This window comes from Scatophagus argus, chromosome 3 (assembly GCF_020382885.2).
Source record: "Scatophagus argus isolate fScaArg1 chromosome 3, fScaArg1.pri, whole genome shotgun sequence".
Taxonomy (NCBI): Eukaryota; Metazoa; Chordata; class Actinopteri; family Scatophagidae; genus Scatophagus; species Scatophagus argus.
This window is the reverse complement of record NC_058495.1, coordinates 5,298,121-5,315,999: the sequence shown is the minus strand read 5'-3', so window position 1 is coordinate 5,315,999 and position 17,879 is coordinate 5,298,121. Positions and strand designations below refer to the sequence as shown.

Genomic DNA, 17,879 nt, shown 5'->3' with positions numbered 1-17,879 from the left:
TGCCATCTGGGCCCCAACACTTTGGAACAATCAATCACTCTGAAGCCACATGCCTAAGGAGCTCAGGCAAGCAGAATCAGCACCATAAATCACCTTCCAAAACTCCGAGTTTCACGTTCATGTCAGCTTTCGGAACTACTCATTTTGGAACGGCGCTCTCTATAGGTAGTCTTTAGTCTTTTTGAACCCTGTTTCTTTACGGCTTCATTTTAGGATGCACAACAGCACTGACATTTTACAAACTCTGCAGCCTTTTTGATTGTGTGATGATATTTCAAGCTTGTTAGTTAATTTGCTTCCCATCCTGCAGGCTGTTTAGTACAGAGAATGTTTGTTTTTCTGCCTTTGTTTACAAGTCATACAATATTTTATATTCAAACCAAAACCAGCTCTAAACTAACCTGTTACCGTTAACAAAACAGCAGCATAAATACATTTCCCTAAGATGTTCATACAAAAAGCAGTCAATTGACCACAGCACTAACTCTACCTTGTTACAACTTCACTGAGACATTGTCTATCACCTTCAGTAAGCAACATCAGTATAGGTTGAGCTCAGTATATTAGCAGTTGTCACACTTACATTGACAGATTCATGGCCGCCATATTTGACTCTGACGCGCGGCTCCTGAACTACATCCAGGTTGGTTCCAGTCACTGTCAGGGTGGTGTGTCCACTGTTTGCATGGAAGAACAATCATAAAAAAAGAAACACATGAGCCCACCCATGCAGCCTATATATGAACGTAACTGCCTTTTCTCCACAATTTAATTAGAGTGACGAACGCAGAGAGATCAATCTGTTCAACTTGCAAATCCAACATTTTGTGGAGAGAGTACATTTATGCAGGTTTGAGGAGGTACAGCTGGCATGGTAGCTCGCTCTTTGTTATTGGGCAGAAGAGCCAGATCAAACGGCGAACCAGCTGGCTGCTATTTTATATTCATCCATGACTGTGAGGCTGGCATAGCATGAATACAGGTGCTGCTTGTTTACATATCCCCACTACATGTGATTGAAATAAACAACACTCTCTAATCTTTGCATAACCTGTGCTGCAGTGTGAGCTTAGAAAACTCTAGTATGGAATTGGTAGAGAAGGAGAGACAAAGAGGGGAAGAACACAAGAGAGAAATGAGGAAAAATGGCTTAAAAAAAAACTGGCCAGACTAGTCACTCTGACAGAGTGCCAATCCTTCTCTTCTCACACTTCAAAGGGTACCTAAGCTTGTAGGGCCACATAGTGGGACTGCACATTCATGATGAGGGCTCTTGATTGTAACTCCACAAAGCTCCTCCTGTCACTAGGCTGAGAGCCAGGGTGTCTGTCTGAAGTCTAATCTGCAAGGACATAGTGCTGGGTAATCCCACCCAAAAAGCAAATGAAGTGCCATCCTTTGCTTAGTGGAAAACAGGTAACGCACCCCTCAGCTGTGATTGAAATGTTTGCAGCACATTCACTTTCATTGTAATGTTAGCAGCATCGCACTCATTCAGGTAAAAATTGTGAAGAGTATTTCAATGAAACATAAATAAAAGTACTAATTTGAGGCGTCACCTTGTTGTGATCACTGTTTAGGTATTAGTTTATAACCTTGTTATAGCCGACTACCACAGTAACTCATTTCATTGCATCAGTCTCTCTGTCACCTTGACTCCCGGGCTGCCTGGCACCGTGATAATCTGTACTAGACAGGCAACACATTTGCACAGGAATAGTTTTTTTTTTTTTTAATTTGATTTTGTTTTTTCAAAACTACTCTAAAGTAAATGAAATGTAAGAAAAAAATAAATAGATACGCAGTGTCCTTGACTATTTTTTGCTCAACACACATTGGAAAATGCTAATGAGTACAAACAGTATGTGTAAAATAAAGCTTATGTGGTGCAATTCACGAAATGAGATTGCTTCCTCTGGCGTTAAATATGTCTCTGTAATCGAAACTAACACCATACCTGCAACCCATAAGCATGTTACAGTCCTGCGGGACAGCCAAATTTGTAAATGCAAGTGATAATCATTTGTTAGTCTTTTCATGTCTGTGGATCACAAGATCACAACAAAACCCACATGAATACTGGGAGGAATCACAAACTCCACATGGAAAGGTCCAAGGAATGAACCTCCATCCTCATGAGGTACCAATGCATACATGTGCCTTGTTTCTGTGTATGTGCAGCCCTGTATTGCTCAGTGTTACCTAGTAATGCTCCACAGGGGTTCAATGCGCTGGACTGTGGGGTCTTCTATGTACTCAAAGGCCAAATTCCCAGGAACTCTGGCCCGGTCGACACTCAAACTGACTTGCACCGGTCCGGCTCTTGTCACAGACGGTGGGGAGAAGCACACAATCTCTGACATGGTCCTTCTGGAGGGAGCACAGAAGGAGTGATTTATTCAAGTCTCTGATTGTGACTCCACTCACTGCAGCAGTGGCAAATCCTGAACTTCACATAGTTATATGCCATGCACAGTAGTAGCAAGGGGAGAGGATTCATTATAGACTGTCCCATCTCTTCCTTGTTACAGACACATAAGGGATGAAACACTTTAATTAGAGGGTGCACTAGCTAATGGCTTCTTCAGCTCACCCTCCTGACTCCTACAGTGTGAGGCATTATGAACTTTAAATAGATATCTATAAATACACAGAGAACAATACTCACTGCTGTGGGTTTCATCACTTCCTCACAAATAATTATTAAGCCTTTTCATTTAACTTACAGGCAATTAATTTGATCTGTGGGTGCTTCGGCGGTGTTTCTTTCTGCGTTTGACAGTGGCAGCTAGGTATCAGGCAATTATGTGACCATCAAACTCACCTGTACAGCTCACAGATCTGGCTACCAAAGTACACTTTAACAGTACTTCCAGCACCCAGGTTCTCCCCAACAATAGTGACCTTGGTGCCCCCAGATTCAGGCCCTCTGCCAGGGGTAAGGGCCAGCATCGAAGGGGTCTGTGGAGAAACAAAATTTGTGAATTTTTTTATTCCACATAGCAGTAGGTCAAACACAGGATATAGTATGTCTTTCTAATTGTCGGATTCGGAAAAGCGCTGTTCTAGTGGCCTTGGCTTCATAAAACGAGTGTGGAACTAAAAACTCCACAACAACATTGTGAAAACTGCCAAGAAAGCTGTGAATTAGAGGTTTTTTAGGCCGTCATCTCAAAATCACTGATTAATTAATGATCTTGGGAGTGATGAGCGAAACGTGATAATCAACTCATTATCATGACAAAACAAAAGGTTGTTTAACGTCCGCATGTCCGCACGTTAGCCTTGCCCGCATGCATAGATGACGTCTTGACAACTGCAGCAACTGATTTAGACTGAAAATGTCAGCTCAAGAAGTGTCCGTTATTGTTACTGTCAACACATGAGACTGTTCTTCCAACAAGGTCTAACACAGGCAGAAATCACAGACGCCTTTCTGTTAGAGATAAGATTCAGATCAGTCTTCGTCATTAAGGGAGTATCCCACCCTGACTGCAACTTCATATTAACAGTGATCTATAAGGCTCAGGCGTGATCAAATGAAACAGATACTCATTTTTGAGCTCCACATAGTTATACTGTGATCCTGAGAAAACAAAAATCCTTGTCTTGTTACAAATTTCTTTGTTATAGCAAGAAATCAGCCTTATGTTTTCTCAAGATAACGAGACAAATTAATCAGCTATCACAACAAATGATCTTGGTTATCTCAAGATAACATTGAACTTATGGTCTTGAGGTAACAGCATTAAAAACATGATAACTGCAAGCACGGCTGTTCTCGGCTTCCAAAATACACCACACCTTCAAAAGCCAGCAAAAATCTTTCTTGGCTTCAGTGCAAATAAAGCACACCATTCATTTCATCAGCAAGAGGCCATGAACAAATCATTAGCAACAACTAAATAATGATGATGAACTCTCTTATGCTGTACTTGATTGCAGCAGCTTGAGCATATCAAAACGGTTGTTGGCTTTTCCCTTCTTCAGTTCAGCCTAATTTATTGCAAACACTTAATGTTTGTTCAAGAACAAATGGACAAAGTACATGTGTTTGAGGGTCAGAATTACCACAAAGGAGTAGAGCTGGGAAGACTGTGCGCGTAGTTCTGGTCTGCACTCGCCAACACACAGCTTAACCGGGCCTGGTGCGCTTCCTTTGGTAGCTGAGGCCATTTCACACACAATCCTGTCACAACAGAAGACACAAATACGTGAATGTGGGGACACGAAAATGCAGACATGCAACAGATCATAAAAGTAATAACACAGGCCAGACACACATACACACGGCAGAATCACTGCACTGTATCACATTGGTTATGAAATGCATTGGGGGAAGATGGCCTCTGCTCGCCAAGTGATTGAGGCAGACTTTCATAGAAGTTGTGGGTCAATACAGAGGGTCATCTTTCTTCCTAATGGGAAACCTATAACAGCAATATAACTCAAATGATAAACTACACCCCTCCTCATCTCCAGCACGATTGCCACCCACCATTACCTCTGGTTGCCATGACAACATAGAGGCTTCTTCAATAAATCAGTATTGCCTGTCAGGTCAATAAGATAAAGTGCACCATGAATAAGTCATTATAGCAACTGACCTCATGCTGAAATTAATGGTTGTAACAGCTGTAATGCCATGTTTTAAAGCCCTGTGTGTGCCAAATGAATGGCCCTGCTGAATGCATGGCTCGGCGCAAAGAACTCTGCGTTCCCTGATACAATAAGAGCACCCAGTGAAATGTCCGTGCCCAACCCTTCTATTCATACATCACGAGAGTTTTCCAATTTTCTGCTGGCATGTTCTTTTCTTTTTCCTTTCCCTTTTTTTTTTTTTTTTTACAAGGATATAAATAAAGTCCCTGCCGCCTGAGCCCAATCGCATTACATGGCTGTGAGAGAAACACATGGCTAACAGATTGTCCCTCAAGTCAGCGACATGCAGCGCATTTCAATTACAGCTGTGCCGACAGCCTCATAACGACAACGACACAAAGACTGTCTCTTCCTTTGGCTCTGACTGCACCAGAGCAATGCAAAGCCCCCCACACAATCCTACAACCTGATGAGGCATCACTGGGCTCCGGCTTATTCACAGACCGTGCTAGTGTCTATGAGAAAAATATGTGAGAGAGAAAAAGAAATTGCATGTATTTGTTTGAGTGTGTGTTTGCATTATGTACAGTATGTCTATGTACAGTGCGATAGGAATCCATGTGTCTCTGGGCGAGGGGGTCTCTCTTACTGTTCTGCAGTGATGTATCCCATCTCCTGTGGGGTGCACTGCACACCCGCCACCTCCACGTTGCCTTCCAGCTCAGAAAAGGACAGACCCAGGTTCAGGCCTTGGATGGTGACCAGTGTGCCTCCCTCCAAGGGTCCTGCCACTGGGCTCACCTATGTAGGAAGGAGGAGAAAGTGATGATGAAGATCATTTTTATCCGCCACCATTTAACTGAAGATGACTTCATAATGTGAACTACATAGTGAGAACTACTAAAACCTGTAAAAAAGTGCTATTTCCATGCAACATTGTTTTTCTAAATGCTTTTCAGTTAGGGTTGAAAGAAGAAAGAAAGAGACAGAGAGAGGGAAAGAAAGAAAGGAATCTGGTGTGTGTAGATGCTGTAGGCCTTAACAAAGTAATCCAATCATTCAATAAGGCCTGAAGGGCATGACAGAGCAGCCTGCCTACCTGTCTACCTACATACCTGCCAACCACCACGTTCCAGCAGTGCCATGTTTGTCGTTCAAGTTAGGTGTTTTCTTGCAAGTGAATGAGTTAGTTGGATATGGTTAGCTAACGATATGCTGCACTCACAGTACACGATCTCTGTTACAGCACCGACAACATCGACAACAGACTTGTCAGCTTACCCAGAAGCACAAAGCGCATTCCCACAGCAGTGAGCAGTAACTCCCTGAGAGGAAGAACGAGTGAGCCCCTGCAGCATCAACAGGCTCGTTCAGTGCCTAACCCAACAACGTTAGCAGAAAGCATATACTCACAGAGCAGCAACGGCATTTTCAGACAGGTATGTTTGTGATGGCTCTTTTGCTTGTGTTTATGTGATTGTGGCATTTAACCGAGTTGTTTATGAATTTATTAGACTGAAAAAGTTAACTGAGGCTGTGGAGCTTAGCGAGTTCGCTGCTAACTATTTTTACGTGGTTTTCAAAACCAATCATAAATCGGTTTTATAAGTGAGGCCACTGGTCAGAAATATGACTGTGAAGTACTTTCATAAAATATCAGCTGTTGACTGCTTTAGTCCAATAATACTGGTCCTCTAAATGTGCTGTATATTGGTTAACTTAAAGTACACCTAAAACCACAATTCAGAAGTCAACCAGGCTTACATTAGATTCCCAGTTCTTGAGATTCTTTTAGCAATCAGTTACGTTTATATAACCTGAATGACTGAAAATCCTTACATTCACACCTTCACATGAAAAAGCTTGACTTACTGCTGTTTCTTTGCTATTTCTACATAAACAGTACATTCACCTGTCTGTGTGAGTTACAGCTTTCACATACTGACAGGTTGTTTTTCTTTTCAAAAAGCCTTGAAATCCACAATAATTCAAAACAAACTTTAATGAATAACGCAGTGAACAACAAAACCTTGAGAAACCTATTCACAGTCCTTTGCAGGGTAAAGTTAACCATCCCACTAGGAATCCTTTGGACCTGTGGAGCAGAACAGGAGCGACGCTGCCTTCACTGTCGAGCAGCACTCGTTGATTCATTCTGCTGCAGCTCCTTCAGAAACACTAATAATGTGACAGGGACATCAAAGGCTCGCGGCTCTTTGAAGTGGAAGAGCCTCGCATCTCCGTGTGCCTGACCCACTGCGCCTCATTCAAGAGAATGAACAGGAGTTTGTGGCATAAAAGATCCATCACTACTCCCTAAACAAACTGAATTTGTTTAGCCATCAAACACTTAAGGTATTCAGCTGGACTGGAATAAAATGTGAGACAGTCTCAACTAAACACATGGATGGGAAACTGGAAATGGGGCCAAAGATAAAATTTTCCTTAGTGTTGACTACCATGAATCTCCAAAAGGACGTGTTAGCATGCTGTTTTCTGGTACTAAGCAGTATGGGTTGGTTTCTTGGTAGTGGGCTTTTCTTCAAAGCCTTTATAGCTCCAATGCTCTTCCAGTAAAGACAACAACATAGCTCAAATGGTGGTTTCCAGAAGTGAAAACTGTTAATAATCTGAAGAGAACGTTTGGTGACACTGTATATGCATGGGAGCAAAACCATAGTATATGACCCTGTGGGAGACATGAGCTGGGGCTTTCTTAACTTGTTTTACTCCAATATTTCTGGGAAGCACGAAAATACCCAACAACCTTAAATTGAGATTTACCCATCAGATGTCATTGTTACACAGTGATGGTACCACACCGACACTTATTGCTTTTACGGGCTGTGAGAATGGAGGGTTTTTCTCTTCAGACATACTCCTGAGGCTGCAGTTGGTGAATTTGGCTTTTTATTGCCAATACAACAAACAAGACTTCCTTTGATTCTTCCTCTTCAACTTGAAAGTTTCTGAACAAATTACCACAGTGTCCTGATTGCTTTCAGCTGACTTACATAGTTCAAGACTTTTATAACTTCTATTTTCTGGAATGTTGCTGAAGAAAACAAACAAAACATTTATCCAGATTTCAGGAAAAAAACCTAGTTGGTGTGAGGACTCAGAAGACTGCTTTTTGTACATGAAACTACATTTTTAGGCAATTACCTGACTGAAGAAAGTCACATCTTGTGTTTGTAAATTTTAAGTACACTATGTGTAAGCTTGGTAGCTTGACTGACAGACTAACAAAAAACAACAAACCTCAGTAATGCGTGGGTTTGTACACTTGACATTCCTGGTGGAAAGGTGCAGCCAGCGGCTAGCATAGGGGGAGATGGGAGGACAGTGCTGCCTCATGGTGCATCGGCCCTCGCCGCTACACCAGCCACACTGGAACTTCCTGTCCGCCCGCAGACACATGCCACAGCTGTCCCGCTGGGCGCTGCACTTGTAGAGGTGCACTGTGGGATGACACAGAGGATATTTGCTCAGTTAAAATATCAGGTAATTTCACACGCCAATACTGACATGCATGAAGCTATCAAAACAGCACAGAATGTCACTTCTGTTACCAGATTGTCAAAGCAAATGCCAACTATAACATATTCTGTAAAAACATAACCAAACCTGGACCGGCAGGGAGTGCTGTTCCAATTTGATCAAATGTAAAAAAAAAACCTGATCAACCAGCGAGAACAGATACAGTAGATATTCTCAGTCAACCCTAAAAATAACTGCTGCAACATGGACAGTCAGCTTGTGAATTCAGTAAAATTTCTAAGGAGCATTTGTTTATTTTATTTTTCTTTCAAGCACTGAGAAGAAGATGTCAAAGCAACCCAATAAAGCTTTCTCTGAAGTCTGTCTCTCACATCCACTCTCCTGTAAATAGCCTATGTTTATGCCCATAAGTAATGACAAGGCCTGTTAAAATTCATGGCCATCAATGTGTACATTCATGGCTACAGGGATGTATTTCATATACAACCCACAGTGACATCTGCCAAACTCCTTTTTTAAACATGATGATGGAGAGGAAACAGAGCAGCAACAAGAGCCAAACTGAGCAAATATGAAGATTCACCCTTCACTTCTCAGGGCACACAAGTGATTGGGTGCTTTTTGATAGCACTCCCTGCTATTGTGAACTTTCTCTCAAGGCCCTTTGGGAGCCTTGAAGTGATCTCTATGACCCATCTATCCCCTGTGGATTGAGTGCTTTACACTTCTCTAGCCTGGCAGTGATGGATGGTAGAGGCACCTTTAATCTTCTCGGGATTGTCGATGATGAAATTGCCGTTCCATACTATGGAGAGGTCCGCTGCCAGGTCACTGATCTTCACACCCTCATACATGTACTGAAAAGCAGAAACAGAGAGTGAGAGTGGGTGCCGTAAGTGGATCCAGAGTGAGAGAGAGTCAAAGAGATACAGAGAATAGAGTGAAAAACAAAAAAAGGCGCAGAGATAGACAGAGTGGAGGAAAATGAGAGGATGAAAGGGCGGCAGAGAGACGAGACTTTTAACCATCTGTCATTCCTGCTATGGTTGTCTGCTCCTCTTTGACATGTAGGGACTCAAACCCTGGCTGGGGTGGCTGATCAACCACATCTGAAGAAAATGGCCTTTTCATTCATTGTCACAGAGGAGAAAGGTATGCTTTGCATTGAAATTTAGCCTGTGATTTGCATCGTGCAAGAAAACTCTCAAAAATCTCCTGTATTCATCCCAAACCTGTCACTGTCTGTTGGGAGCATCACGTTTACGCTTTGTGAACACCTTGATGTGCTGACGAGACAAGGACATATTAAAGTCAGGGTTTCCATCTATTTCACTTTAGCTGGTTTGCCTTTGCTTTGCTTTCCTTTCCTTTCCTTTCTCTCTCATGTGTTGCACTTTTGCTCATCACTGCCACTTTCCCTCTCTTCTACTTTCTCCTCAGTATGCTCAACACCTCAGGCGGCATTCACTCATGTACCCTATGTACCTTGCCAACACAGCATCCAAGCTGTGTGCCTCATTTGACAGCTGAGAGACTCCCACTGGGAGTGTTTGAGGTCATACCGAGCTGTTCTGGCACTGCACACTGGTGCTGTTGAAGCGCAGCGCAGTGACACGGTGGCTGACACCCTGCACGTGCACCACGCACTCGTAGCCCCGCTGGCCCGACTGCGGCTGGGGAAGGTTTCGGGCCCTCAGTGTGATCGGTCGGACCTCACCGGCTGGAATGAGAATTTCCCCAGAATGAAGGAGCTGAGGGCAGTCCTGTGAAAACAAGGCATGTAACTCTACCATGTGCCACAATCAATTACTTATATTGTGCCAATTCACAACAAAAATGATCTCATGACACTTTCCAATTCCAGCAGGACCAAAACTAGACCAAGCTCTTTAATTAAACTTTGCAATACAGAGAACCCAACGTTTCCCCATGAGTAGGCAACAGTGGCAAGGAAAAACTGCCTTTCAGAAGGCAGAAACCTCAGAGTAGACCCCAACTCTAGGTGGGCAGCCATCTCCCTTGACTGTATAAAACATGATTTTCAGGGTTATCTACCCACTCTATGTGGGCATCTATCTATGGTACCTACATTTGTCGTCTATGTGTGCTTTTGCCTGTATTAATCTGTGTTAATACATATGACCGTGTTATATAAACATGAAGGAATTATATTGCACTGGGATTAATGGTGCAAATAAATCGTTAATCCAAAATTCATTTGCATTCATATGCTACATGTTACACTTTCTACTATAGTACAGTATATATAAGACTGTGAGACTGTATGCTCCTTTGTCGATTACTTAGGACCATACTTTGGGCCACAAAATTTTGTAAGACTCTTAATGGTCTGATCAGAAATTTTTAGCCAGGCTGGCAGTACTGCTCTAGGGTTGGCAATGACGGTTGGTAGGTTCACCGCTTTGATCTCGCCTCAAATATCTCAACATAGATAACTTATATCTAGAGTATATAAATACTACAATAGATGATTTGCCATCAAACTTAGTACAGAAAATCATTACCTTAATGACCTGGGTGCCATTAGGAGTGTCATTAAAATGTCTCAACAACTGGAGAGATTGCATGCCATTCGGTGGAGATATTTGTGTAGTCTGAGAGAGGCGCTGTGAATTCATGTAGCTGCTGGCATTGCAGTAGACTCTGGCTGATTCTTTTTTAGTGGAGCTATATTTTTTACATTTAAATCACGGATTGTGCTTTAGCTAGAAGTGTCTCACAGGAACAGACAAATTGTACGCTTGAAAGCGACAGTCTAATCAACTAATGAGACTGTAACTCAGATTTGCTGTGAATGTAGAATACCTCTGAGGCGTTGACTCTGCCCTCCTGGAAGGAACAGCTGCTGGGGTCATGGGTGCACAGGTTGCGATATTTACACCAGTGACAGCGAAACGTACTGTTTACACAGGACAGACACCTGCAGGATGAGATGAATGCTTTACTACATACTGCAACATTATAATATTATCTGCTGTATTGAGTTACTCTGCATTGACATGGTATCTGAAAAAAGATGAATGCCTCTTTATTTTACAAGCCATCATCTACATCTTCCTCTCCTGGGTGAAGAGGACTGAAAAGAGGAGACTGATAAAGGATTAGAGTTTTCTGTTGAATATGTCTCGGAGATTTTTTTATGCAAAAACAGCATGAATGATATCCTTTTTGTCTTTGATGACAATAAATGATTTGAAGCACGAAGGCTTGGCAAGAGAGCAACTATACAAGTGTCCTCGTCTTTTGAAGCAGCCTTAAGCACTTAACATATGCTTCCAGAACGCTGGAAGTATATGTTAAGCATATAATAACATACGGTAACCTGAGAGTTTCATTCATTTCATTATTCGCAGAATTCAGATTTTTGACTGTAATGAAAACAATGCATTTTTAAAGTCATCTGTCCAACTCTGGATTACAAAATTTGAAATAAAACTGTAAACTAAACTGAATATTTGATGGTTAGAATTGCGCAACATATCTGACACCGTTTCAGTCAACTGCAGCCAGTGGTCAGCTGTGAGTGAAAGTTGTGTGAAGCAACCCTGTTAGACTCGTTAATCTTATTTTGTCCAACAAAAAGGGAGCTGAATGTGCTAAAACTGTGGATGACGCACAGCTGTTGATACGCTAAACAGAGCAAGTGAAGAGCTGAAAATTGAACACATCCTATTTTCCTGTGGGGTGTATAACAGAAGTGTGTTACAAATCCATGCACTGTCAAAATCAGTTTTCCTGAATATTGGTCATGCAATAAGATGAAATCTTGAGGATGCTGTAAAACCACTAGCAACACTCAACATACCGCAGCTCATAGCAAGCTATAAATGCCAATAAATGTATTGCAGCACCGTTAAAATTTTGATATTAATTAGTTGCCCAGAGCCAGTATGGACATAAAAACTTGTTTTTATGTGTGTGTATGTGTGAGAAAGAAATTCAGGGGGTTGGGTATTAATAGATCCGAGCTGGCAGGGAGCTGCAAACATTGGATAATTAATTATGGAGGGCGATGTGATGCTGAGGTGATGGTGGTGGTGGAGGATGAGGTGCTGGGTTAGGAGTGTGTTTGGTCTGAAATATTAATCACAGAGGTTCACAGGGTCACTCTGCAGCTAATGGAGGCCGTATTGGTGTGGGGCGGATGTGATGAGCTTCCGACTGTTTCTCCCTAATGGCTTAATCTGGTTATATTGGGGCATTCATGTCGCAGTCAAAGAGCATTTTGAATAGGTGGCATGTGTATCCACTGTGGGCTAATTTCCTGGGTTTGGCTGTGAGTGCACCATCAATCAAATGTTCCCTCCTAGAGTGAACTTATTATATATCCCTGGATCCAGCTTGTGTGTGCTCATGGTTCAGTATAATTCACAGTTAAAGGTCAGTGAAGTGTGTATGTACGGCTGTCAGTTCAAATCACAGCAACACCTCAAAAAGGAAGAGAAGTATTACCCCCCCCCCAAAAAAATAAAATTAAATTACAAAAAACATGAAAAAAGTCTTTGAAGTAACTAACTGAAGCTTTGTCAAATTTGGTTAATTAATTAATTTATTTGTTGCTGAGAAAACCCATGAAACTGCTAATCTGCAGACTACATTTAAAGCTGACAAATGCTGCTAATTGGCATTCATCCTAAAAAGATTCCCCTTTGTTACAGGTCTTGTAATTGTTATTCTGATGGAAACACTCTTGTCATAGTTTACTGTTAGGGTAAGTTGACATTAGCATAATGGCTAAAAATCGAAACTTATACTGACACCATGAAACAGATGAGATTTCAAATGAAGCACTCTTTAATTTGTGGTTTTATCCATCCACATGGAACGAGAGCAAGGCTAAAAATCTAAACTTTCTCATGCCTTATATCTTAGAACAAACACAATTCTCTGGCAAGACAAAGTCAAGTCAAGAACGGCTGTGTGAGTCTGATGCTTATCTTTTTAGGGGTCCTATGGGACTGCTGGCATACAGCAAAGCATACTCAGCTGCACCAATAAAGCTGCTCAGTTATGAACAATGTGGATTTAATAGGCACTTTCCAGGGGTGAAAATGTATAAAGTATTGCATTAAAAAGGCATATATGCTTTGCAACATTTTAGTAAAGAAAAAAGATCATGGAGACTAGCTGACAGAAAATCAGTAGTTATTTGTATTGGAAGCTGTAAGCAATAAGCCCACAAACTGCCAGTTTAAGTTAACTTGGAACAAGCAGGCCATTGCAAATGCATCATGTTGAGTTAAATGAAACCTGACAGATAAATTGAACTCAGAGGTTATCTAACAGCCCGATCTTAAGTGGAGTTGTGAGCATCAGTACATCATTGCCTTAAATTAAGTTGTGCTCCTCCCTCTATTAAACAAATCAAAGGTGTTGGGAGGGTGGGGGGGTGTACAACTGGACTCACGTTTTATGTGTGCTGCAGTTGTAGAACTTCACCTCTGTGCTAGCGACCATTTGACCGGTCTCCTTTGAGTTCAGACGAAGCTCTACGCCAGCCCAGTCTGGGAGAGAGAGACAGAGAGAGAGAGAGAGAGAGTGTGACAAAAAGGATGGTGAAAATAGAAGGTCAAAATGAGAAAACAAAATAATAATAAAATGTTAATACTTTTATCACACTTCTGTAAAGAGCCACCTGGTGTCTGCGTCTCTGCAAGGGCATATTGCTATTGTTGTGGGAAAACCTTCAGTCAGAAACTTCAATTGAAGGATTACTGTAAATGCTCTGAGAAAATTCAACTGCTCCTTGGTACTTATCACACTCTTTGGATAAACAAAGAATGCAATGTGGTCAGTCTAAAAAAGGAAAGTTGTTTTTGTGTCTGGAATACTGGAATACTGTTAGTTTTGACATTGGCATCACTATCTATCACTATATTCAAGCTGTATTCATTTCCTGTATTTCATAACGTCATTTTTGATTTATTTGTTTAGACTCAGGATATCTGAGCTCACCTTGTCCTTGTGGTATCTGAGGGACCTCCTTCCCAGCTGGGGACAGACACATAACCCTGTTCCCATTGACGTGACCCTCCATTTGGGCCTGCTGGCCAAATGAACAGGTGATTCCAGCAGAAAGGTCTGGAACATTATTCACCTCCAGCAGAAGCTAAACGAATAGAAGAGGGAGAAGATTTCATGTAATCACTGAGTTAAGGAAAAATTTCTACGTTTTGGGAAATATGCTTATTTGTTCTCTTTAATATAAGCTGGAGCCAGGAGATGTTAACTTAGCTTAGCACTCTCTTTTACAAGACTGGAAACAGGGAGAAACAGCAAGCCTGTCTCTGTTCAAAAGAAACTAAATCTGACTATCAGCACCTCTTAAGCTCACTAATTAACACATTAAATCTTGTTGCTATAATCCATACAGAGGCTGACCTGAAAAACGACAAAAGTGACCCAGGAATTTACTGCTCAGTGCCGAGAAATAGTCCAGCACATACTGGTAGCCTGTAACCCCAGTAAAACTGATGTTTTTACACTTTGTTCTGTACAGAGGAAACAAATGAGATATTTTAATTAGTGCGCTTAAGGAGTGCTGGTAAGCAGGGTTTGTTACATTTGGATTGGCCAGCAGCTTCCCCAGCTGTCTAGTGCAAAAACTAACCAGCTGCTGGCTCCAGCTACATACATTTAAGAAACACATACAAAGGTGGCATTAATACTTTCATCTAACTCTAAATGTATTCCAAAAAACTATTTCCTTAACATAATCCTGAGCTCCTGTACTGTATTTTACTCTTCTATGTTCTTGGCTACTGTACAAAAACCAGCTGAATTAAGATTTTAGGAAATGTAATCATCCTTTTGGCAGATGCATCAGAGATGCAGACAGAGTAGCTCACTGCCACAGAAACAACTCCCACCTATTTTTTTTCACATTTGTCCCCAATCCCACAGTACATGTGTTTAAACCAAAATAAATGGAGTGGATGCCATACAGAGAGAATCATCCTCCTCACTCTCCTTTCACCTCTTACAAAACTAATCTCCTCTACCAGGGTTATAGCCCAGTAACTGTACATGTGGCTGTACAAGGCTACTCTCAGCAATTGCTCATAAACACTGGCAGTGTGAGTGGAGTGGCAGAGCAGTGATCGGTGGAATGATAAGCAGACTCACAGGGACACTATGTGCTGATACAGCAATGCTGTCCGGGTGAGCGATAACCTTCACACAGCGGTCAATGTCAGTGGCGAAATGGAAGGACTCCTCCGCCCTGTGACAGCGATCCCTTCTGGAGCACCTGTGGAGCATGAGAGACTCATAATTAAAAATGTGTAAAATAGTGCAACGTTGGTGAATTAGGGCCAAGAAACTCTGGCTTTCAGCCTCAAATATCTCAACAACATCATCCAGACGTTCATTGTTCCCAGAGGTTAAATTCTACTAACTGACTGCTGATCCCCTGCCTTTCCCTTTGCTGCGAGAGTGAGGTTCACATTTTTAGTTTTGAATGAGATGTCTCAGCAACTATTGTATGAACTGCAATGAAATATATACAGTCTCAGGAAAAATTTTAATAATTTTGGTGGTCATCTGACATCCTATCTAGCACCATTATTAAGTCAAAGTTCAGGGCCAAAAACTTGATTTGTGACTAAATACCTGAAAAATAATGTCATTCCCATTACCCTCAGTGACACTTTGTGCTTCGTACTGTTCTTATGCTAAGCCAAGATGAGCACAGTAAACATTACATTCGTTAAACATCAGCTTGTTAGTTTCGATACTTTTGTTAACAAGATCATTCCTCCTTACATTTTCACGGTGCTTTTCAGCAGTGCAAATCACACTGAGTGCCACAGTAGAATAATATTTAATGTTTAACTGCTAGATCCCAACAGGCAATTAAAAGTAAGAAGTGAACGGGTCTGCACCGAGTGTGACCTTAGAATAATCTTGTAAGAAAGAGAGAAAGAAAAATGCAAAGTACATTTAAAGTTATGAGAGGGGATAGAAAGGATTTTCAAAACTTCAAGCAATTTGGTAAGTTTTAGAAATGGGGATTTGTTGTTGAGATCATTTTTGCTGTGGTTGTAATGATGCTGATTTCTTTGAAAGAGGCATTTTAGTAGTTAGGTCTCTGCAGGCTCTGATAGTAACACACAAGCTGTATTTAAACATGGGCACTGATTTATAAAGTACAAGAGTTTCTCAGCTGAAGAATTAAGTTGTAATGGCAAACTCAGAGAGTATTTTGACTGTACAACATCATCTCTTTCTTTTAAATGTGTAATACGCACGTGAGGGGAGATACTACTTAATACTCTCTCAGATGCTGTTGAGGGGGTGGCACCTCCTGAGAGAACCCAAAGAGCACTGAGGCCTCTGCAGTAATTACAACACAATACAGAGGCAGAGTGGAAACGCTGTGACAGCTGTTGCTGGCTTGGCTCCTTGAGGCAGACCAGAGCCACAGGAGTATAAACAGTCACCTTCTGACCGCTCATAAGCCGAAGTGCCTCTGAACAAAATAGGATGTCTTTCATCTCTCATCTGTTTTATTCACAGTGTTTTGTCTGATGGAGCCATTTGTTCCCTTTTCCTTCAGGCTTTGTACATGTTCAGCTACCCTCCCACCCACACACACACGCTCTGTCAGATAGGTGCTTTGGTGCGCCGTGCCAGGGGTGGGAAAGTGAGAGCCTGAAAGAGTTCTACATGACACTGTGAGAGTCATTCAGAGGCTAGAAAAAGGCCCCAATCTGAAATTAACAGAGAGAAACATAAAGTAGCCTCATTCTGGTGTGTGAGGGATGATGATTCGCTTTGGGTTACATAAGGGAACAGCAGCCTAGCCATTCGCTGATAAGCGTGAGGCATTCATTTAAATAAACAGCATAATGGAACTTGCAGACAATGTCAGCACTGAAGGAAAAAGGAAAAACAACCGTTTAATGAGTTAATTTAGATTAAAACCAAACATTTTTTCCCCTCTCATTTCACTGCTGACTTTATAACATTGAGAGCTTCCATTTAAATAATGCTGATCATCAACAAGATATTGCTAGCCGAAACGCAGACGTCATATGATGAGGCAGGGGTAAATCCCTGGCTGAGGTCAGCTTCAAACATAGCAGCTGGTTCAGAAACACAGGGTTTTAATCTCCTGAATCCCCTTTGCTCCATATCGAGGTATTATGCAAGCTAACCTGGGGGTCAGATAATTAAGATAGAAGAGATAAGCTCGCTCCGTCAGGTCCAAAATATTCCCCGGGTATGTAGAGGTGCAGTTTGTACACCCACTGCGACTCACAGGCTAATCCTTCCCTCCTCCACCTGACAGACAATAAAAACTGGTGGGCACTGCTGTCCCTAAATAGTGCTATTTAAGAGGGATCACACTGTCCAACAGCCACATCCTGGTTTTCTGTTCGTCCCACCAGCTGCTGATAATGGTGAACACCAGGGAGCAAAATAAATCTTCTACAGTGAACTGCGCACATTATGTGGCCATATGTCTAGTCGTATTTATAGCTTTCTAACTTTGTACAGTAATGTCATGGTTTTAATCTCTCGGCTGTGATGTGTGAACATGGGAGAAAATAAAGGAAACAGACTCACATGTTATACAGGACACACCAGCCACAGTGGGGGTCACCAGAGCTCAGACACTCTGCACATGTGCCATACTGCTCACAGGCCTCCACAGGCACCTGAGCCACCTAAACCAGGAGAATGACAGGGAGGGTTAGAATGGGGAGTAACACACAATCGGGACAGATACACAGGTAAATAAAGGTGAATTA

The 17,879-nt window shown here is 41.9% G+C and overlaps 1 protein-coding gene across 1 annotated transcript in view; it reads right to left on the bottom strand.

Annotated features, from left to right (window-relative positions):
• Positions 1-17,879, bottom strand: part of LOC124055753 (plexin-A2-like) — a 69,253-nt gene that overhangs the window by 17,174 nt on the left and 34,200 nt on the right. Inside the window, exons 5-17 of the mRNA XM_046382869.1 lie at positions 17,695-17,795; positions 15,250-15,373; positions 14,080-14,233; positions 13,532-13,628; positions 10,930-11,044; positions 9,666-9,866; positions 8,864-8,960; positions 7,864-8,063; positions 5,252-5,403; positions 4,072-4,189; positions 2,825-2,961; positions 2,203-2,370; positions 584-677 (exon numbers count right to left, since the gene is read on the bottom strand). Coding sequence (XP_046238825.1) covers positions 584-677; positions 2,203-2,370; positions 2,825-2,961; positions 4,072-4,189; positions 5,252-5,403; positions 7,864-8,063; positions 8,864-8,960; positions 9,666-9,866; positions 10,930-11,044; positions 13,532-13,628; positions 14,080-14,233; positions 15,250-15,373; positions 17,695-17,795 — 1,758 coding nt within the window. The remainder of the gene's footprint in view (positions 1-583; positions 678-2,202; positions 2,371-2,824; positions 2,962-4,071; positions 4,190-5,251; positions 5,404-7,863; positions 8,064-8,863; positions 8,961-9,665; positions 9,867-10,929; positions 11,045-13,531; positions 13,629-14,079; positions 14,234-15,249; positions 15,374-17,694; positions 17,796-17,879) is intronic.